Genomic DNA, 23,875 nt, shown 5'->3' with positions numbered 1-23,875 from the left:
ACAATGGGTTTTTTTCACGAAAAACCATCACAGTGTTTTCTCCGGAAACAGTAAACATTAAATAAATTGGCCAATGTAACACCAAACATTAAAAATTATGGGCAAATAACACTAAACACTAAACCCCATTCAGACCCTCATGGTAGGGACGTAGAAATTAATTTAAGAATTGCTTTAAAATTTCTTATTTTCTGTTTACAGCTTTTTCACGTACAGTAGAGACTACGTATCATGAAAACCACTTCCTCTTTGCTGGTTGCGTTACTTTTACTTCGTGGCTTTATGATCTGTATGTCACGCAAGCACCAGCAATCTCTCCCGCCTGGATTCTGCTATCGCGTCAAGTTCTCTATCAACGAGGATGTGGTTCGCAACCACGCCCTCGAAGGTCACGTGTTCAGAAGATCCACAGTCGACGCGGTGACGCATTGTCACGTGATGTGTAGAGAAGATTGTCGCTGTTTGTCCATGAACTACTTACACATCAATGATAAAGACAACTGCGAACTGAACGATTTTAATAAAAAGATGAAACCAGCAGCACTTCAATACAGATTTGGAGCTGATTATTATGACTTTGTGAGCGACTTTACAAAATGTACCCAAAAGGTAACAAATAGAATATGTTTGTTGTCAACACATGCCATTTTCTTTTATTAATCGTAACATATTTTTTTATTGAACAGCTGATATGTTCTCTTGACAGCTGATTTTTTTTTCCTCCCTAGTGATAGCTAGCGAATATAGTGTGCGAAAAAACAACAACAAAACGAACAGCACCACATGAAAGTGCTACTCAATAGCTTTCATTTCACACACTAAGGTTTCATTCACAGACTTACAAGTAAGAGCAACCTTCTCCAGCATAATAGACAGTACCACATGAAAGTACCGATCAATAGCTTTCATATGAATCGTCACACACTAGGAAAAGTTTCATCCACTGACTAAAAAGATACTGAGCAACTTTGTACAACAAACAGTACCAAATGAAAGCACTGCTCAACAGCAAGGGTTTCAACAAAATTTCAAAGTAAGAAAGGTTTTCAAAGTTAAAAAACCTTATGCAGTACAACAATCAGTACCACATGAAAGCACAGCTCAATGGCTTTCATTTGAATGGTCACACACTAGGGTGTTTAATCTACAATCTCAAATTTTAAAGTAACCACATTAATAGACATTTGGTATAACTTTTGAAAGAAGAGGGAGGGCTAGAAATAAAATATTCTTTTAAATCACTTTTTGAAATGAAAATTGTTTTTATATTAGTTAACGTCCGATGTGAAATAAATTTCATTTTAATTTTCAAAGGGTGGGAGAGCTTTTACACCCGGAAAAGATCACTGCTTCAACAAATGCTGCGAAAATAATCCATGTCTTCGAGGAGGGACCTGTGAGGAGATTTGTGACCCCACCACTGTGAGGTTCAACTGCACTTGCCCTGATGATTACACTGGTCAGCGGTGCGAGAAAATGAAATACCCTCGAAGCTGCAAAGATCTGGTAACTAATGGCGTCAAAATATCTGGAATGTACGAAGTGTACGACTCTGAAAAGAAACCTTTCCAAGTCTACTGCGATTTTGATTCTGAGGTTGACCGTGTTTGGACACTGATACAATCATATTCTCTCGGAAACAATGCCATTTTTAAGTCAAAAAGATTTGGTGTCGACTTTCCTGTCAATGACAATGATAAAACGCTTAACTGGAAAGCCTATCGTTTATCTTTGCCTCACATGCAGTCCATTGCCAAAGTATCAACCCATCTAAGAGTCACGTGCAACTTCCCGGATGAAGGTGTCGTGTACACAGACTACGCACGCGCAAAGTTGGAAGGGCACGATCTGTTTGGCGTATGGAGAGCACAGTGTCGGCTGTATGAAGTTATAAACATACGAGATATAGAGTGTAAAGAATGTACTGTGGGCACATGGCAAGTTGAACACGAGATGTGGCATATTAATAGCTACTATAGCAAGAGTAACGCAGGATGCGAGTTTGACGGAGTTAGAGGAGCAGTTCCCGTTGAACAAAACTTTGGGCTTTATAACCATGTAAATGTGAACTTTAGATGCACGTCCAGTGCTAGTTCTACCACGCAACACTGGATTGGAAATGAAATTGAATAATGAACACAAAACATTACCTTATTATAGGAAATTAACGCCTGTGTTAATTAAGGTATTTGAAATAAACGCGAATCGAAGGAAAAGTTACTTCCCAATAAAGGAAATTAACGCAAATGAGAGGGTAACATTTCAATGAAGAAAATTTACGCAACGTACACAAAGAAAAACAATTGTTGAGACAAGAGAAACAAGTTTATTTCAACACTAGGCGTATAATCCGAGACGGAAACAATGTTCATGATACTTTACCCCGATGTATGGGTTAAGCAAAGGAATCTGACCGCCTCGAGTGTTCTTCACAGTTTCAGTGATACCGGTAGTCAGATTTCCATAATGCTTTATCGAGAAATTGGGGCCCAAAAAATGGAAATTTCAAAAGGTCGCAGAAATTGACGCTCCACTTAATTAACGACGCGGAAATTAAAGTTAACAAAAAATTAATGCGAATTAGATTAACACGCATTTTTGAAACTCGCGTTATTAATTTCAAGCTATTTCATAAAGCGTTAATTTCCTATAATAAGGTTCATGAATTTTCTCTTGGCTTGGTCAAATTCTGCTCGTGAATTTGCATATTCTGCCTGCCTGCAGTGCTCGTAAATTATGCCCTGCTTACGAAATTCTGCTAGAATTCTGCTCGGTTCAGCTAACTAATCAAAAATTCATTGGGTATAGCCGCAAAATTGTAGACAATTGTAGATATTCACTCATTTCATTGTGTAGCGAAGAAAACGTTTTGCACGCAATTAAGTCCTCATTCGCCGTATTTCGTCGATTAACCGCCATGTAATTTAAATATAAACCCGCCCTTACCCTCCCCCAACATTAAATTTGCCGGTACCCATTTACACACCTGGGTGGAGAGAGGCACTTTGAGAGTAAAGTGTCTTGCCCAAGAACACAACACAACGACCCGGGCAGGGGCTCAAACCCGAACCGCTCGATCTGGAGTCCAGCGTGCTAACCGTTAGGCCACCGCGCCTGCCTTTCTCACCGAAATTTGAACCTTTTCAATTTCCATGAAATCTTCGTGACTTGTCTCTCTTTTGACAGGCTGATTTGGCTGCGCATTTTTCGACAAGAGATACAATCGACAACAACGAACAATAACAACAAGCAAGTAATGTACAAGTCTAGTCCCTTTACTCTTGTCGACGTTTTCTCGTTTGATGCTGTTTTTTTATATAATATATTGCGACTAAATAACGATATTATTATTATTCTACCGACCAGTCAAGATAAGCGGATATCTGTACACAGTCTAAAATTTACAAATAGTACAAATGCTGTTTCCTGTACAAGCGTTTCATTTGATAAAATTTATGTGCTTTAAAATTGTTTCAGTTACATACATAAAAGCACTGGTAAATAAAGATGGTAATTTTTTTTTATATAGAATTCGTAAGGGAGTTGTCAATGAGCGAGTGAGTGATGAATTGTATAGATTTCTTATGACAATATTTGTCTTATTCCACGATGTTTCTCGATTCATGTGCGAATGGAAAGCACCATTATATAAACACTGACATGACTTTCTGGAAGTCAGTCATTAACCACATAGACTAGCGTTGATGTTTATGCAACTGGCAACAGGATCCATTTAAAAATCTTAGCCCCCAAAGGACATCATAGGGGCCCGTACTCAAATCCGTCAGCACTGCAAAGAAAAACAATACAAAAAATAAAATTGAGATAAGTTCTAGACATTCAGATTCGGCTAAAAACCGTTTTGGAAACAACTATTATTGCAGTAACAAGCGGACGGAGGCGGTGATGTTAAGGCCTGGCAAAACGACGAAACATGTTTTTAGAAACATTCATAGCGCGCGCATGTTTCCCAGTTTTCCCACACGGAAAGCACTGTTTCCAGCATTAATTTTGTTTTCAAGAAGCAAAATTTGCAGAAGCATTCCGTGTTTTCGCGCGGAATGGAACCATGACAAAACAAGGAAACAATTAAGGAGATATGTTTCCTTGTTTTGCCAGGCTTTACTACATCACAAGCTAGTGTAACCCCGCAAACTCTTCAACCGCCTTTATATAGAGTATTTGCCTAAATCAATTGTACTGAGTTAAGCCTAATTCGTTCTAAGAGTAAGATGTGACTTCATCCTTATAGGGAGTTAAACTTACATGTACCTGTGACTCGAGAATCTTTTGCTTGCATTTGGATCATCTCGACCACAGTTATTTGGATCCCCGGAGTCTCGGTTGATAGATCTTCCGGATTCCAGTGCGGCTTTCCTTGTACCTGAACAAAGACGGAAAATTAATGTTGTTTTTTTTAAAAAAAAAAAAAAAAAAATGAGTATCAGCTGGTGAGAGAAAAACCCTGGATTTACCTTAACCTTGCTATAAACATAGTTCTGCTTTCTAAGTAGCGAGAATAACAGTCGGCAAAACTAGAGCCTCGTTTATATTCGTTAGCACTCGTATAATTTTCTGATCATTATTTTCCAATCAAAAGACTGCACGAGTGCTCCCGAGCGTTCTCGAACACTTCTGGGCAACTCCGAGCATAGCCTGCGTACAGCCGCCCCCCTCCGCTCAAAAACATCGGCTGTACACAGTGTTAAGATATTAGGCGTCACCATCACCGATACGTTACATTGGAATAACCACGTTACGGAAATCATAAAGAAGGCCAACAAAAGGCTATATTTCATCAAATTACTAAAAGGAGCTTGTGTCTCAAAAAAGGTCATTTTTAACTTCTATTGTACATGCATAAGATCAGTTCTAGAGTATTGCGCGCCGGCTTTTCACCATAGCCTTCCCGCTTACCTAAGGCAAGCGACGACATAGAACGTGTACAGAAACGCGCGCTATTTATTATCGATCCACACGCATCATATCAGGATAACCTATCATGTTGTAATCTAAGCTTCCTAAAGGAACGACGCTCTATCCTGTGCAAGAAACTCTTCAATAAGATCCGATAGTAGCCATAAATGCCCGATAGTAGCCATAAATTACATAAGTTCTTACCAGAGGAAAATGTAAATACGTATAACTTAAGAAGTTAATGTCATTTTCAAGCATATAAGGCTCGAACCAATCGTTTTAAACATAGCTTTTTTCCTTCTATGGCAAATTTTTAATATAGTTATAATAGATTTTAATAGTTATTTTTTTTAATAATTTATCTCTTTGTAAATTTTTACGCAATTCAGTTTTAGACTGTCATGTAAAAATATCAATAAACTATCTATCTATTCCGAGCACTCCGACATTTGTTTAGTTTCGCGCGACGCCCCAATAATACCTCACGTTGCTAAGTAACTGTTTAAAAATCTTGACAAGTTGTTCGTTACCAGTTTTCCGCGATACTGTGGTCACCATGGACTGCATGGCTTCGCCAATAAGACTTGCAGAGAGAAAAAGATCATTGTGCACGTCCACAGGCATGTCTGAAAACAACAAACATTAATATTAAGCCGGTGGCAATCGAGGACACATAGTGGCAAACACATTGTTGCTCATGACGTATGTTGCGCGGGGGGACAAACACCACTTTTACTTAAATGTAATGGAAATGTTTTAACACAATAGAGCGGTTTTCACTTGAGTGTCGAAAGTTAATTGCGTTTGCTTTGGTTTTGCATTGTTATGCTTAGTGATTGGCTTAAAAATCTCGCGCCACTTTCTTAGCCAATCAGAACTAAAACCAAAACCAATCGTGACTCGCTCGCGCACGTTTTCCCGCGCTTCGTGCCGGCTACATGTATTTGCTTCGAGTTTTGATTGGTTCACTGGATTGTCTATGTCCTTTGTGATTGGCCAGAGTAATAACTTTGGTTTTGGTTTTACGACACTCAATTGAAAACTGCTCTATCCCCAACAATAGTACAAAGTAAAATAAAATTCTCACTAAATGAGTAGAAAGTGCCTTTAAAACAGTTCAAAGTTCCATACGTTTCGGGCTCCACTGATGAAGGGCTGAGCCCGAAACGTATGGAACTTTGAACTGTTTTAAAGACACTTGCTACTCATTTAGTGAGAACTTTATTTTACTTTGTACTTTTACAAGTGCCACGCTGCACAAGGAAATTTATTTTTCCATTTATCATTGATTATCCCCAACCATAGGACTGTTCGAGACTAATGAAAGCAAACACCAAACAAATGTTGACTACCTATCAATCGAGTGCGAGGGGGCCGTCCAGGGAAAATATCGCCAGAGGTCTTTCTGGTAAGGACCGTTGGTACGGGGGAAAAGGTGTGTGCTTCGGCCCCGATTATTAGCCAATCACATCGAGCGTTAATTCTTAACAAGCACTAGAAATCAAATAATGCAAATTTACATACGTGGTCAATATGTTGAACCTGGGACTAACGAGAACACCAGCTTGCCCCAGGCGTTCACCGCACACAGTAAAACTGACTGTCTTTGTAGATTCGATAAACAAACATTTCAGTATATAGTTTATATTGGCGAAGAAGAAATTACCAGAGTGGACGTCCATAGGGAAAGCTGAAGTCATTCTGTCTACTATATTACTCAATTCCATCCCTTCATACGAAGTCTCTGGTCGGTCTAACAGACCTAACTCTGCTGCTGTCTTTGGGGCAAAAGGACTACTCGGCGAGGCCCCCGGACAGCACCAGTTTGTGACTGTTGATAGGCATCTCTCCAAGGAGGGGATATGCCAGGCGATAATGAGTACTGTGGGGGGTAGGCTTGCATCGATGGTCCTGGGGTCAGGAAGGTGGTTTGTGGGACAGACGAGGGGCGAGAGGTAGGGTACGTCGGTGATACTCCTGGTATCGACGAGGATGGGTACACGCCACCAGAAGCGTTGCCTGCCGATGCACCGATGGCGCTGTTTCGCTGGGAGCTAGTCAGCGGGGCCATAGCAGTGGTTTCTGTGGGGGTGTGACTGGTGTAGGGCTTAGACGATGGCTGAACCGCTGACTTCATTAGAGGAGACAGTTGCGAAACATCATCCTGAAATGAAGAACAAATATTAGCACAATATGTCCTTAGATCTTCAGCTTTGTCAACCATTGTACTGCGCTTCTTTAGCTATATGTACAAACGACGTTGCGAAGAAAACGTTGCATTCATATATAAAAAGAAAAAAAAAACTCATAGACTTTTTTTTCAATTTAGTCGAAGTCCGCCACTGTACTTACAATTGTTAATAAGTTAATAAGGTTAACTCCGTTATTACGGCCATTTTCTCTTTTGGTCCGAGCAAAAGCTCAGATATAAATTTCGTATTTAAAAACCCTCAAGTGATCGCTTTGAACTTGCGTTTTACAGCTTGTCGGACTAAAGATAACGAGATCAAGAGTTGGAGTACTAAAGGGAAAGAGTTCAAACTCTTGTGCTCTTAGATGAAATATATCTTTCTCTCAGAGTGTCTCCCGCGTGTACAAACGGTTACCTTCGGTAAATTTCTAGAAAAGGCCACATTTTGAGTAACTGTGAAAGAAATAGCATGCTAAATCGTGTATATGGGCGAATTCATATATGAGCTGTGGATCGAGTGTAAGGTGAAGAAATAATCCTCGTACTTGAACTGTATTTTCAAATTTAGCAGTTGCAAAGAAGCTTGTAAAAAACAACAACAAAAAAAAAAAACAAAGCTGAAGAGTTCAGCGGTATTTCAGCCCAAGAACCCTGCATAACTGGTGCGATGCTTTACCAACTGAGCTCATAACAAAGCTACAAGGATTATTCTTCACTTAACTTCCTCTCAATAAATATCTGATTTGAATTCATTCATGTGAAACATAAATTAACAGAAAAAATAGTAAAAGACGAAATCGCTTATCATATGCAGTTACTGTACACTTACCGTGTAATTAAGATAGGATTGTAACGGCAAACATGCTTGAAAAAGTTTACTATTTTGACGCTTTGGGACGCTTGATAGTCCAGTTTTTTAGAAATTCGCCAAACAAGGGTTTAACGTGTCAAAAGTATTCGATGCTGAATGGTTAGTGGGAAACCACAACGCTGCTATTACCTGGCGATTACCATCATATTATAAATAATATATTAGAGGTTTTCCTTTCTTTGTTTCCGAATTTCATGTCTAACATTCAATTACGCATTTGGAACTTTTGAACATAAAATTAGGAACGTAAAAAATCGCATTAAACGAGTTCGTACGAAAGATAAACGTTTAAGATTAACAGTTTTAGCTAAGTATGTTTAAAGCTCGTTTATATGAGACAATTTAATTTAATTTTATATGAGACAATTTAATTTTATTTTATTTTAAAAGGATCTATTTTTAGTACTGTCATATTTTTTTTAACATTTAATTATTCATTTCTAAATCTATTTTTTGAAGAGATTTTGGAAAGTGAGTGTTAATGATTGCAATAACCAACGAAATAATATAAAATGAAAATATAGCTTTTATTGCGCTGCTACACTATAAAACGTTTTGTGCAACTTATTTCGCAATTTTGCTGCGCCATTGCGACAAAAGTTGAACACAATGTTGCTTAGTGTAACAACCCTGGACAACTCATACAAATTTGTTGTGACGTTGCTGCAATCATTGCGAAAACTAAAGCTTGATTCTACTTCATGTAACACTTGCGGCACGAAAAAGGGAATGTTTTTGTGCAAGTTATGCCGCAACAAAACTGAGAGACAATTTCTGCAGTCTATTGCTGTCGGATCGGTTCCTTTTTTGGTGTGAAGCTCTGACACAGTAATAAAATGAATGTGCATGCTCTTGCCACGCGCATGTCACTGGGAACGACAGTATTTCTATAAAAACAGACTGGTGCACATTTTCGTTCCCAGTCTCATGCGCGCGGAAGTCGCAAGCGTTGCACTAACTTGCTCACTCATTTTACAGTTCTGTCAAAAATACGAAGCCCATGAGAAGGAGGCTGGCTCTGTCAGCAGTTGCATGTAACAAAAAGCAAAACAAAACAAAACAAAATTTAAATGTGTACTACCGTGAGTGGCTTGTAGTTTGCGTCTGTACAAATCTGTCCCATGCGCTCACGAGCAAAGTTTGTCGCCATTTTCTCTTCTTCTTTAATAAGACCAGAAAGCGTACTTTCTTCCTACGATAGACAAATGAACCATACCACGAGTTTAAACTTGAATTGTGCTTTAATGATTACTGGTTATTACAATGAAATTTACTTTACAAGTTAAGTTTTACAATCAATCAGGCAGTTTAGTTTTTACTACTTTAGGCAAACAGTCGTGTTTATCCTTGCGTTCAATTCTATCCTCGCTTAAAAGGTTCCTGAGATTCAGATGACGAAGTGATGACGTAGCAGAGATACGTGTAACCTCTTGGATTGGTTGTTACTTGCGCGGGAAAATTCAAAACCGACCAACAACCAATCAGAGACGCTGCAAGGATCTCTGAAGAGCTACGTCATCACTAAGGAATTCTTCGCGTCCAATTTCACTCGTTCCTTGAGGGGGGAGGGGGGAGAATTCAACACGAAGAGGTATGTCAGTTTAATTATAACATGACTGTGTATTGTCATGGCTAAGCGTCGTTCAGTTTAAACAGTGCATAACTTAACGAAGTTCAGGGCCTCAAACACAGTTTTAAGTTTATTTTACAAGCACATTCAAATCTTACAAGGTTAGAAATATTGTCGTTCTTCGTGCCAAGAAATGTCAAATCAAATGTAAGTTAGTTGTTTTCTTTTTTCTCCACTTTTGGAAAAAAACCTAACGTGCGATATTACTTTTTAAATCTCCTAAACTGCTTTAAAAAAAAAACATGCTTGCATTGTGAACATTAATGCTTTTATTTTTAAATATTTTACAGCAACAACAAGTTTAAGCAGTGCATTAAAATTTAAGAAGCGATATGAACTCACAAGGAATATCAGTTTCTTTTTTGCTAAAAGTATGCCACTTCACCCTTATTTTTTTTCCAAATTTTGGAGCAATGTGCAAACCAACACCACGGTTAAAAATCCCATACTGCAAAGAAGTGCTTTTCTCTAGCATGCAAAAAGTCAGGAACGAGCTGGATTGTAACCAGTAACCTTTATAACATTTGTCAAAAATAGACAAGCTCATTCTCTGACCTACGTGAAACTTTCTAGTCAAACAAAAACACACATACTCGAAGCCACCGCTTGGGAAATTCTATTTATCCCTTAAGTCCCATCATCCACATACAAATTCTCCTGAATGATTCCCATACATTTTCTTATAACATTGTGGGGAGAAATTTCTTAAAACTTTAAAGCAATTTCCCTTTGGTGATCATTCTATTAACTCTCATAGCCATTCTATTAATTTTTATATTGATATTGTAAGGAGAAATTTGATGTTGATATTTGATGTTGATATTACAATTAAACCCAATGCTGGGAGCGTCTCAGCTCAATTTGAGTCTGTACCTGCTGTAAAAGGATCCTTAACCGATGAAGCTGAACTTGTAGTTGGTAATTATGCTCCTCGAGGACCTCCTCGCGCGCCTCCAGACGTTCCCTCTGTTGCCGTAAATAGGCCTCTCTGGCTGGGTCCTCGACAGGAATAACACTATGTTCCTTTTGATTCTGGCGTTGAAGGTGATGAATATTGTTGATCTCGCCCTGTAAAGCTCTGTATAAAAGAGCAAGAATGTAAATCAGTCGTGAGTTTGGCTACCTTTTCTGTCAGATCCTCGGATCCTCCAAGTCAAAACAAGGCCCACTAACACTGATGCCTAATTTATTTTCACTCCCTTTACCTCACTTGAGATCTTGTTTACAGACTATGGTAATTTTTAATTGGGTGTCTTAAAACCAGAACCATCGAAAGTCATCGCTCTGGCCAATCAACAAGGACACAGACAAGCCAGTGAACCAATCAAAACTCGAAGCAAATACATGTAGCCGGGAAGAAGCGTGGGAAAACGTGTGTGAGCGACTCACGATTGGTTTGGTTTTACTTCACTTATTTTTTTAACCAACCACTAAGCGTAGTAAAGAGAAACCAAATCAGACGCGAATTACTTTTGTCACTTAAGTGAAAATGGCTGTATTTGTAATCCGTTTAGTGTAATTTTTCCTCTTTAGAGTTTTTCTACCTAAGTAACTAGAACTGTGGCTTCCTTCGATATGATAAAAATTTTGTAAATGCAAAAAAATGTACATAAGGTGGATGTAAGCAACAGAAGAGGAAAGGGTTTAAGGCTATTTGTGCATGACAAAACAAAAATAAAACAGACGGGTATTCGTATACAGGACTTTCCATACCTGTTGTCATTCTCTAGAGTTGTGATCAGATCTTCCAGATCTCGCTTTTCTTGGCTGTCCATGTCTCTCGCAACTTGAGAGGTACTGGGAGACTGAAAAAAAAGAAACATTAATACATCATATAAACTACCTTATTGTTACTTATTTTCGCGGAACTTTATTTTCGCGATTTTCAAAAAATTGCGAAATTAAAGACCCGCGAAAATTAATTTTTAACCTTTTAACGTATTTTTAATACGTTTAACGTATTTTTTTTAAATAAAGTAACTATAACTTAAGGTATATGTTGTATAGGGTTGTTGTCGGGTTAACGTTCGATGGCTCCTATTCCATGTCAGTTTTTCAGGTATATCTTGTTGTTGCGGAAACTCTTGTTGGTTAGCTATTGTGCTGTAGTCTTGGTATTGTTTATTGTCCTTGAATCCTTTGTTTTACGTCATTTTGCGATCGCACCATCCGCGACGCCAGGAAACTACCGGCGTGGGGATTCAAGTGGGGATTCTAGTGAGGAGTGCCGATATTCGGGAGGACAGGTACGAGCACACGCAAAATATGAAGAGGACTGCCTTGTAATCAGAGTTCGATTCTTCATTTTCAATTTTTCAAAGATACCTACCGTTAACTCCCCAGATGGTTCACCAGTCAAGCTGCAATAAGGATGAAAAAAAAAATCGTTGATATCGTTCCCACCAGAATCGCGGATCTCACTGACTGATACTGTAAATCTAGCAAGGCAACAAATTATCAAGTATGTATTTTCGAAGTGCAATAGTAGGTACCTTTAGATCGCAGTGCGAGTACGAGATCGAGTTCAAGAACGATTTTCGAATTTCAATCCAGTTACGTTTCCAGAGCCCTCACTTCTCCCTGTTGCTGAACAGTTGAATAGGGGACTATCAGCACGTGGTGTGAAATGTAACAATCGAAAGCATAAGCTCTAGGATTGAAAAGTCGAACTTGTACTCAATCTCGTCCTCATACTCCAATCTAAAGGTCCCTAAAGTGAAAATTCTCTGCCTAACATATTCTTTCCAGAATATATTATGTACTGATAGAAAATGCTAAAATTTAATTATTTTTTAATACAGAATTGACAAAATTACCTTTTTGTATAATGTCGTATAAGATGGTGTTCATCATCCCTGTTGAAGAAAAAAATCAGCAAATAAACTCAAGTTTGCTTTCTTGTAGCAAGTAGGACAGCAAAGAGCGCAGACCAGTTGTAAAGCATGGCAAACACAATAAGCATGCAGCCGTAACTTCTGTCCAAAGGATTTCGAGATCAGAGCCGCTCTAGTACTGACAGCTACGTTTATAGCTCCGTCATATTTTCTGTGAATATTTTTTTCTGCTGTTATTCGCAACTTTCACTTATTCCATAATACATTTTCGATTTGCAGGGATTTGCAGTTCAGCGACACTTGATACTATCCCAAGTACCAACTTACATTACAGGTCTTGCCATAACGGGCCGTTCCTTTGTAACTTCTTCATCGTCCTTTGTCTCGTGGTTTGCAAGTCTGACAATAAAAAATAAACAAATAAATTCTATAAACAAACAAGGCAAAAAACCGGCAGGCAGGCAGGCAGGAGGGAGGGAGGGACGGAGGAGCGGAGGGAAAAATACAACCAGATAGCCAAGTTAGTCTAAACCTAAGACCTTATAATTTAATGCAGATCATTAAAATATTGCAAAAATAAAAGTTTATGAGGAAGTTCCATGCACAAACCTTGCTGCATAACTTCCAAGTTTGTCGTGTGTTCCTGGAAATACCTTCACTGGAGAAGAAGCGTCTACGTAATCCCTGAATAACGAAAAACAAAATTTACAAACTGAACAATAATGAAGATAAAATGTTTATTTGTCACGAGCGTAGGACAAAGAAAAACCTGAGTCCCCGACAAGATTCGAACCCTCGACCTCCCAGATACCTGCTGAGCGCTCTGACCACTGAGCTACGGAGACAGTCTTGGCGAGCTAGGATATTTACTAGGCTCATCTGGGTTCATTGTTCTAAGGATTTTGCTGGTCTCTTTAGTGGTGCATGATAGTGTTCGACCCAAGATCAGGCTGGCCAGGTCCCAGATCTGGCCAGGACGATAGTGTTATGTTCTTGGGACGAAACATAACTATCACGAAGAGAGGATATTGCCCCCCGGGGGGCACTCAAAAAAAGTTTTACACGGGGAGGCTCCGCCCCGAGCTCTGACCCCTTACCCTTTTATATACCATTTTTGACAGAAATTGTACCTCTTTCGTATACCTTTTGCTGAAAAAAGGCACCCCTTTCATATTCCTAAAAGACATGGCATAGACTTAGAACAGGACGTTTTCTTGTCATTTTCACGTAGCGCATAATACATTAAAATAATACAGCCGTAAATTGCGTCTGTTCGAAATATTTTAATTAAAGGCCCTTTTAAATACCTAAATGAAAGATTTCCATACCCTTTCGTATACCAAGACTTGTAAAATCCCTACCCTTTCATATACCTTAAGCCTGAAAAAGGTACTCCTTTCGGGCGGAGACTCCCCGTATAGGCCATTATAGGGAGTACCCCCCCCCCCCGGGCATTGCCCATGTCCAAAATGCTGGGTGTAACCTGCACGATGGACTAGCATCCCATCCAGGGGGGAGTAGAAATACTCCTAGTCGCCTGCTGCTACGGAAACCAGGATAGGTTTCGTAATTTAAATTAAAGGGACTTTGTTATGGCTGTGTTGAGTCTTTTTTATTGCATCCTGCCAAACAATCGCTATGAAACTAAATGTTAGCGACGAAATTACTTCTTTGGATCTTAATGACAAAGCCATAACTAAATTACAACCAAATATTTCTCACGGGCGTTGTAATTTAAATTTACAGGCAAATGAGATTAACTTTGAAAACTGTTCAGCCTAAAAGTACATTTATTTCAACTGAAACGGGGAATATCGCAATCCGTTTCAATCTTCTTCAATTGCCACCCATTCCTACCTTCTATTTTATTTGCTGTGTTATCGAAATGTTTCTTCACTGTTTTAGAGCAGTTTTCAATTGAGTGTCGTAAAACCAAAACCAAAGTAATTACTCTGGCCAATCACAAAGGACACAGACAATCCAGTGAACCAATTAAATCTCGAAGCAAATACATGTAGCCGGCACGAAGCGCGGGAAAACGTGCGCGAGCGAGTAACGATTGGTTTTGGTTTTAGCTCTGATTGGCTGAGAAAGTGGCGCGAGATTTTTAAGCCAATCACTAAGCGTAGTAATGCAAAACCAAAGCAAACGCAATTTACTTTCGACACTCAAGTGAAAACCGCTCTGAAGTGGTCATTTTTATATTTCACTGAATATTGTGGCCACTTTCCAGTCCCTAAATTTTGCAAAAATCCGTGACACAGTTCCTTTAATTACAGGCCCCTTTTCCTTGAATGTGCAGACTTCACTTTTAACCTTGTTAACATTTCTTATACAAAAGAGAGCATTAGCTTACTCGTCTTCTTCGTCAGAAGGCGCAGCATCTTCCATTTCAAGCGGAATAAATCTTCCTTTGGATGGATGTACTGGCGCCTTCTTCTTTTTCTTGCTCACTTTGTTACGCATTACTTTGGCGAAGTCTTTGATATCTTCTTTTTGTGTTGACTGCAACGATTTGAAGAGAAATAATTAATTATCGGTGTTCGTAAGACAGTGTCGTATGTATTTCGTGAACTTGACTTCAGGAATGAAACCTCCGTAAGCGTTTCTATGCCACAATAATCACATACAGATTAGAGCCACGTCAATACGCTTCCGAGATAGCGTAGACAGCGAGCAGTGTCTCTTTTGCTTTTAAGTCCGTGGGAACAAACACAAAAGCGAGCGAGCGAGCGCGATATACGGGCAGCGATTAGACCTGCGCCCGCGCTGCTCGCCGCTTCGCCGCTCGCTTTCGCGTTTGTTCCCACGGACTTTAAAGCAAAAGAGAGACTGCGCGCAGTCTTGGGATAGCGTATAGAAAACTCGAGCCACAGGAGGGTTGTCTCCGTCATTCGAAAGTATTTTAATTTCATATTTATTTTTAATTTATTTTTGCTTAACATGACATTTGCAGGTCTATAGAACTTACCACGAGACAGTACTCCTGAGTAGGGTGCCCTATTTTGTGCTGTTTATTTACACGGCCAGACCAAAAGCATCCCTAAAAACATAACAAACGGCAAAATTTTTGTAACGATCATACTTAACCAATACTTTTACGAAAATGTATATACAGAAGTGGAGGAGGCTTAGGATGGACCGGCATTCCATCCGGGAGAAGTAACAAACACTTTATTCAGCGGGGCAAGGGGAGGGGGGAACTCAACTAAACTGCTCCAGATTATAAAATAGGATGTTTTTACATTGCAACTGAATGTCACGGGCAAAGCACATCACAAGCTGAACGCTCTGGATGGACTCGTTGTCTCGCTTAGGGATTTTGGTCCCAATAAGGGTGATCAGGACAAAATGCCAAATTTAGCTGACTACATGTACATCTCGTTTTAGCTTGCACGTGAATAAAGGAAAAGCACTGTCGCACTCTGTTGGTGGTATAGATCATTCAGGCATGAAAAACGGTGTCTTTTAGGCGTCTAAATAAAGCATGGGCAGAGTCACGCCCCGATTGGTCTTATTAGGAGTTTAATTCAAATTTTTCCGATCAGTATCTCCGTTTCCTTTATGTGGGAGTCCCCTCGGGGACTTGAGCCAGTTATGAGATGATCGATACTTAAAGTAAACAATGTGTAGTCTCTCACCTGACAGAGATCAAAGTTGAAGCATTTTAGGCAGCGATATCTGGTGAAATATAAATACGCACGTACAATGTTATCTTCAGTTTTAAGGGGGCCTCAAAACAGTACTTCAAAAACAAAGCAAATTATTTAAGCATGATCTAAAAATACTGGCGGAGGATAGCAGATAGCGCTTTCCAACGGATAAATGAATATCCAGTGGGTAGTGGATATAGCGTGGTTTGTTTTGTCAACACTTATCCACCGGATAGTGATTTAGAACAGTTTTCAATTGAGTGTCATAAAACCAATACCAAAGTAATTACTCTCCAGGGTCAATCACAAAGAACACAGACAATCCAGTGAACCAATCAAAACTCGAAGCAAATACATGTAGCCGGCACGAAGCGCGGGAAAACGTGCGCGAGCGAGCCATGATTGGTTTTGGTTTTTGTTCTGATTGGCTGAGAAAGTGGCGCGAGATTTTTGAGCCAATTACTAGGCGTAGCAATGCAAAACCAAAGCAAACGCAATTAGCTTTCAACACTCAAGTGAAAACCGCTCTATCCGGTGAATAGCGTTATCCTTCAAAAACAGGAGCCTGGTGGATAGCGTTATCCTTCAACAACAGGAGCCTGGTGAATAGCGTTATCCTTCAAAAACAGGAGCCTGGTGAATAGCGTTATCCCTCCTTTGAACAACCAAGACCAGGGGACAGAAATTTAGCCGCAACTTGCATTTCAGTGTTCGTTATACAGATGAAATGCTACGAATGTTTTCATTATATTTATGAACTCACCTGAAACCGACTATAGGATACATCTTACACACATTGCATTTTGATTCGTGCTTTACTGTGAAAACAAAAAAGAAAAACAAACAAGGTGTAAATAAATAAAAGAATATATCTGATTAAGAGTGTAAAACTTTCTGAAATAGAATAACAGACAAAATAATAATAATAATAATAATAATAATAATAATAATAATAATAATAATAATAATAATAATAATAATAATAACATCATATTACATTTATTGCATGTGTTTACACATGAACTGCAGGCTAGGGACAAAACATGTTTGTTAAGGCTTTTGGCAAACCAATTACCTGTTTCTGAAACAGCTAATCTATGAAGTGTAGGAAGCCACACAATAGTTTGTGGCTCTGCAATCATCCATTCAATAAACTCTTCGGCAGATACTCTTTCTGGAATGGATACCTGTGTAAACAACAAGGTTGTCAGAGTCAGTCCGACAAACTATATCTATCAGAAGACATGAAAGGTATGTACAGGGTTGTGTGTACCGTAATTCAGCTTTAGTGAGGAACTGCTGATACAGAAGGACGATTATCAGTTCACCGACTGATATTATTGATATTGATATTGTCTTTAAACAAATTCTATCTTTTTGTCTCAAAATTACCGTAATATTTCTAAAAATAACGCCAGCTGCGTATAAGTTTAAATTTTATGTGCCAATAATGATGAACATTTTTTTTCGCACCTCAGATTTGACAAGATTACTATGTTCACGTTTTAGCTGAACAACCGAACCCTGAAACTAGCGAACATCCAAAAAAATTACTCATGATCAGTGATATAAGGATTGATACTTTAGAAACTTTTTGGTATAATATTACGTTTTAGGCCCTGTCCACACTGACCCGGGTAAATTTGAAAACGGAGAAATTTAAAAACGCAGCTCGTAAAATGTTTTCCGTCCACATTAACCTGGGTAAATTTGAAAACGATACGCTTCTTTGGCGAGCGTTTTTGAAAAGCTCCGTTTTCGGTGACCGAAAATGCCAGTTCATTGTGGACGGTTGGCTTAAACAGGGAAAAAAAAGGAATAATGCATTTCAAAATTTACCCGGGTCAGTGTGGACGGGGCCTTAGACGCGTTTTACCGTGTCCAGTCAGCCACAAGGTCTTTGAGCGACGCCTTCGGGCCCAACAAATGGCGCCAACAAACTTGAGGGTGGTAAAGGGGAGTATAGATCATGTTTCACGGAAGATAAAACGGCCCTTCACAATTCACGAAACAATTTTGTCATTGGCATTTCACGCTTCACGGAAAATAAAAGAAAACGTTTTGGAAAACCATGGTTCACGGCTACTATGGAAATCACGATTCACGAGGAAAAAAGATGGCCATTTCACATTTCACGGGAAATTAAAAGGGGCCGATCACGGGTTACGAAAATACCCTTCACCACCACCAAAACTTTTAAAATCGTTTGCACGCGGTTTGGACGCTTTTTACCCGCGTGTCAAGTTAGCCAACTGGTCCTTGAGCAACGAAAGTGTTGTAGATATTAGACTATTTTCCCTGCTGTAGATGCTATAAAAATATTTTTTTAAAAAATATATCTAAAGCTAGTCATTTATTTTTTTGAATGTTTTGCAGTAACTTGTTTTCACTCGTGCCAAGGCCACATACCCTTTCAAAGCAGTTTCTGACAGCTGGCTCCACACTGGATCCACTGAAGGCTGTGCTCTCATAAATATACTTTGGAATCTACAAACAGAATTAGCAAATGACGCGGTGATCGTTTAGACATACAGTACCGCTCAAAAGTAAGTTGAGAGTCTTGACTTGATCCTCGAAACTCGCGTCTCGAAGATCAAGTGGCTCAAATTTCCAGACGTGAGGATCGAGTCTCGAGGTTTAAGAGAAACAAGGCAATCTCAAATATACAGACACTGAGACTCGAAAAGGCTTTCAAGGAAACGATTTATTTCTCAAAGGGAGAATTACAGTCGCTCGCACGACATGTACTACATGTTTTGCGTCCACCATTAGCGCATGAAATATAAACTGGTCAAGACAAGGTACATGTAACATTTCATTACATATTCTAAACAGTAGCCTATAAGCATCCTACTTAATCATCCCCAGCCCCTATCGTGAGCAGAAAATGTGCGAGATTGAACCTGAAAATTTGAATTCCATTTTTATGGCAAAGCCCTGCAAAGAGTGTCTTGGATTGACTGCTTCAATACACAGTTTTGAACTTTTATTTGCATTTACAAAATGGGAAAATCTCAGCCCGCAGTCTTTTCTGTATGGACTGCTCTGCACTCGGTCCGTTCTGTCAAGACATTGGGCCGATATTCTCCCAGGATGGAACTCACAGCTGGTACAATGTAATTATAAGGGGCGCTTCCCATTTACATGGAACTTATGGTGAGAATCTTTCGACAAGTGCAAACCTTTCCATCACGTAAACAGAACAGAAAGACGCTGATCCTTTTGAAAATTACCGTTTTGATAGAACTGGGAAGAACCTGAGTCCAAAAAAAGATGATCGAAGGTGAAACTTTATCTACTAAATTATCTTCCTTCTTCCAATCCTTAAGCCTTAAAGAAGGATCAAAGGAAAAACCCTCGCTCTAAGAGAAGAAACATATCCTATCTACACACAACAGAAATTTTTGATACATTTTAAGCCATCCATCGGGTAAATTATAGCGTTCTTTGGTTCAATTGTTGAACAACGGTCTGGTTGTGGCAAATGAAACAGTAAATTTCCGGTCATACCGGGAAAACAGAAAAGGAGAAATACCTCTGAAGGTATTCCTTTTTTCTGAAAAATGTCCACTGGAAATGCTGACGTTTCATTTGATTTCCCACCGAAAAAAACCGGGTTTTTTTCATACAGATGGAAAGTGCTCAATATGTACATGGTATATCCTAGTACCTGTAGCATTTCCTGCAGGAACAATTTAAGCCTTTGTCTGTCCAAAAACCCTTGGTTATTACAAAGCTGTAAAAACAAATCTGTAAACGAAAAGAAAAGACATTTAATATTGCAGCCATAACTTTTATTTATAAATGTTATTACAGAGACTCAGGTGAGGCTGGGATCAGGTGCCATAACCATCTGTTATTCACCTGGAGCTTGAGTTCAATTCATTTGACTAATGGCAGAATTACATGTAAAGAAGCACACTTACATCTGTATTTTTCTTGAACCTTCTCAGAACACATCACAGAGAGAGCGACCTTTAGTGACAGAATTGGCACAAAACCCATTCTTCCCCTGTAATTAAGAAAACCATCCAACAATTAATATTTACATCATTGATAGTAAACATCTGTCATTTTAGACTTAAATTTTTTTCATGCTAAGAATTTAAAGAGTGACTGCATTTGTATGACATTACTTCCATTGTGTACAGCTCAGAATTCAGGGAAAAAATTACATGATAAGAAGTTCTGACAGTACATGTTACATTGTACAGTGTACATGTATATAGAATGAAAAAGAAAAAACTATCAGCAGGACCTATTACTCCCTATATTATGAGATAATAATAATTTTTATCAATGGGAAAAACAAGTTAAAGTTTGTATTTAAAATTTTAATTAACATTCATCTTGGAAAGAGACTTACACCATATGTATGCTTATCTTAACTTAATAGACAAGTACAGTACGTGTCATCTCATTGCAAACTTCAGTTAATATATGGTTTGTGATAAATCAGTCTGAACTCCCTTGTTCATCACCCATTGGAGAGCAACATAAGGGGCAATAAAGACGGTACAATTTTGCCTAAACACGAGGCGGACTTTGGGGTTTTCGGTTTCTCGATTTTGGCCATTTTTTAGATCAGTTTTTCGGTTTTCGCAACAAAAAACCGCGGTTTTTCGTTTTTGGTGTCTTCTGCGGTTTTCGGGTTTTTCTTTTTGCATATGGTTTTCGGTTTCCGGCAAAAATACCAGCGGTTTTTCGGATTTGGTATTTGCTCTGGTTTCTGGTTTTTCCAAATATTTGGTTTACAGTTTCTCTGAGATCATGCTGGTAGAAAGAAAACCTGCTTTTATGTTTAAAATGCAAGTTAGAGCAGTGTAATTTAGCATGTTAATGAACAAAACTGTCAAGACTTATTAAAAAATTTCATTCTTCCTTCTTTCAAAATCTCGAGGTTCAAGTTTAGGTTAGAGTTTCGGAATTTGGAATGTTATGTTCGGTTTTCGGTTTTGATCGAAATTCACTTCGGTTTTTCGGTTTTGCATGATTTTTTGTGCCGTTTTTCGGTTTCTTACAGACCCCAATGTCCCCCTCATATACATGTGACATGCTTGCGCCATGACTGCAACACCAATCATGTCATGTAATCAACCTACCACATCCTTACAATAGACGTGTGCATTTGTAAATGGCCCTGATTCATGTCATAAGAAGCTGAAAACATCTCTCCAATATATAGCTGCATGAATTTTAGCTACACTGAAGTGTGTTATGTGTACTCACGGATCATAGACATTGAGTATCCAATTTAGCACCAGTTCACTTGCAAGAGACACATCTATTGAGCCATCTTGGTCACCAGTTTGATTAATAAAGATAGCAGTAATAATTCTTGTCAATTCAGATACTGACAAAGTTCCCTCGACATAACCATCTTTGATTCCTTCCTTTGTAAGGGATGCTTTAATAACTCGTAGATCAACCATATATACTAGTAAAATGAACAAACAAAAATTCATCTTCAGTTATTGAGTTATTTTGTCTGACTAAAATGAAAATGGCCAGACTTCCCTGAATGAGCTGTCTGTCCATGATACAGGGAACGTATTTTGTTAACTGCTTGATTGCATCTAATTCTAAAATATCTCTAGTATGTAGAAACTGGGGTTGTTAATAGCCCAACATTGGCAGCACATTACGACATGCATCAACTGAAAATTGAACTGTCATACATTGTGCTTTCTTCTGAATAGCTCTCAGTTTCATGGCTGTGCGGTATGCTGCATACTTGATGTTACTCAAACTCTCTACAATAGAAAACCAAAAATAATAATTAAAATACTGCAAACGTTTTATTTTATAAAATAATAGGTAAATAATAAAAGTCAATTACAATATACAAACTAAACTATTAAGTATTTTAATATTTATTTTAACACAAGAGACTCATCAAGCTTTTTTAAGTATTTCAACTTTAAAAAGTACTGATAGACACAGTTACTATGGAAACCTGGTCATTACTTGTTCACCTCTCTAATGACAGGGAAACACAGTTCAATGGACATGATTTTTGCATCAACTAATTTATGGTAGAGTACAAATGTAAATGTGCATAGATATATACCGGTACATAACTGTACAGTGTATTTATCTAGTAAGTAACTGTTGAATTAATTTATTAGCACATACAGCGTATTAGTGCTAGAAACCATCAATCATCTTCAACCTCAATTTTTTAAAATATTATTTTCAAGACAAATGTGAAAAAATTATATAATTAATTACCAATTTCCTCCATCAAACTGACCATCTCTGGATGGTCCCACTGAGTTCTTTCTGTTTCATGGCTGAAATAATGGAAACATTTTTGGTTAATTTTTTTTTTTTTTCAATCCACAAGGCTGGCCTTCTGAGGCTACAACTTTACAAGGGACCAAACCGAAACTGTTCCGAACTGTACTGGACTGGACCAGACTGGATGGGCTACTGTTTACATAATTAGGTAGAACTGTTTGGAACCGATCCAGGTGTTTACACATGGGACTATTCTGGAACTGGTCCAGAATGGATCCAATACTAGATCTGCAAAACAACAGGTCCAGTTTTGGATCCGTTCTGGACTGGTAACCCAAACAGAAGATCTACCCGATTTGGCCTGAAAAGCCATTTATAGATGGCTCTTCAGTGCTTGTGATCAGGTGCTTAGCATGAAGCAACAAGCAATTGAGAAATGTTACTCTCTATATATGGGACGCTGTCCCTAACAGGTTACCTACAGCATTTGTCTGGTTTGCCCTTAATTAAGTTTGTTGCCCTTGTCTGATTGGATAGTATGGTGTCCTCATAGGTTAATAGAAAGTGCACTGAATGCTGGATCAAATGGTCCAGGTTTGGGGAGGGGGGAGGGGTAGTGACCTGACCATGGAGTAACATTCCATTCTGAACAGGAGGATGGAAGAAAAATACTCTAGTCACTTTATGCTAATTTGGAAGCTAAAGTAAGCTGTCTCGCTCATGCAATGTCGTATGCAGCATCTTTATAGCATCACTTATTATTTCTAAGCAATGATGTCATTCATTGGTATGGTGTCTACCTCATAACATGCAATAAATTATTATACATTACCATTCCATGCAATATTCATAATTATTCAATACCAAGTTAACCTCAAGTCATTTTATTATACATGTAGAAGTCATATACACTAGTTATTAAATGCAGCTTTTAGCTAGTTTGGAGAATAAACTACGTGATAAAATGCCAAACAGCCGTACTTTGTCGGCCGCTCTAAAGCGGTCTAACTAAAAAAAGCAATAAATTACTTGATCCAGCTAAGTATTTCATCCTAATTTAAGGAATATGTTGACGATATTTGTTGAAATGTAAACCTGGTATTTATGACTGCCGGCTGTTTGGATTTCATGCATAACTTTCAATACCATACATACTTGATGTAATAAGGGATGCCGTTGGTGGTTTCAGAGCGTTCCCAGCCATCAGGCAATTTACCTGTTACTAAAAATAAGAGCTCTGCATAAGGACAAGAAGAAGGTGAAGAAATCTAATTAACAAGTTTTAGCTAAGGACGCCAAAAATTCGATTCGCTGGCCGGTTGTAAAATACGACATTCAAGCCACAGATTCTCACGAATCTCATTGAATTCCAACAAAAACTTACCTGTGATCCCAGGCATTGTGTTTCTTCTTTCTAAGCCACAAAGAAAAAGCGGTGGAGAGGGCTCCAAGTTTGTTTACAAAGCTTTACATTTCGCGTCTTTGGTAAACCAGTCATCAATTTGGAATCCAAGGGAAGCGTTGTTTATCCGCCCGCGG

At 38.6% G+C, this 23,875-nt stretch overlaps 2 protein-coding genes across 2 annotated transcripts; one reads left to right on the top strand and one right to left on the bottom strand.

The window, feature by feature from the left end:
- The first annotated feature begins 1,353 nt into the window (after positions 1 to 1,353).
- Positions 1,354 to 2,484, top strand: LOC144638664 (uncharacterized). The gene has a single exon (XM_078497884.1). It carries the CDS (start codon positions 1,477 to 1,479, stop codon positions 2,131 to 2,133), a length of 657 nt encoding a protein of 218 aa, XP_078354010.1. The 5' UTR covers positions 1,354 to 1,476; the 3' UTR covers positions 2,134 to 2,484.
- Positions 2,485 to 3,258: 774 nt separating this feature from the next.
- LOC144638617 (dystrophin-like) lies at positions 3,259 to 23,850 on the bottom strand. The gene is given in 25 exon segments (XM_078497817.1): positions 3,259 to 3,790; positions 4,273 to 4,384; positions 5,448 to 5,543; positions 6,584 to 6,727; positions 6,730 to 7,081; positions 9,061 to 9,171; positions 10,483 to 10,687; positions 11,323 to 11,414; positions 11,939 to 11,969; positions 12,426 to 12,464; positions 12,771 to 12,842; positions 13,053 to 13,127; positions 14,800 to 14,948; positions 15,415 to 15,486; positions 16,085 to 16,124; positions 16,860 to 16,914; positions 17,172 to 17,283; positions 18,506 to 18,583; positions 19,767 to 19,846; positions 20,023 to 20,108; positions 21,326 to 21,533; positions 21,775 to 21,849; positions 22,328 to 22,389; positions 23,492 to 23,558; positions 23,721 to 23,850. Coding segments are annotated over 25 exon segments (2,460 nt in total). The 5' UTR covers positions 23,737 to 23,850; the 3' UTR covers positions 3,259 to 3,759.
- Positions 23,851 to 23,875: the final 25 nt, after the last annotated feature.

The sequence above is a fragment of the Oculina patagonica genome, chromosome 14 (assembly GCF_052425735.1).
Source record: "Oculina patagonica isolate OP01 chromosome 14, crgOcupat, whole genome shotgun sequence".
NCBI lineage: Eukaryota > Metazoa > Cnidaria > Anthozoa > Scleractinia > Oculinidae > Oculina > Oculina patagonica.
The sequence above is the reverse complement of the archived record's forward strand: the minus strand, read 5'-3'. Positions and strand labels throughout refer to the sequence as shown.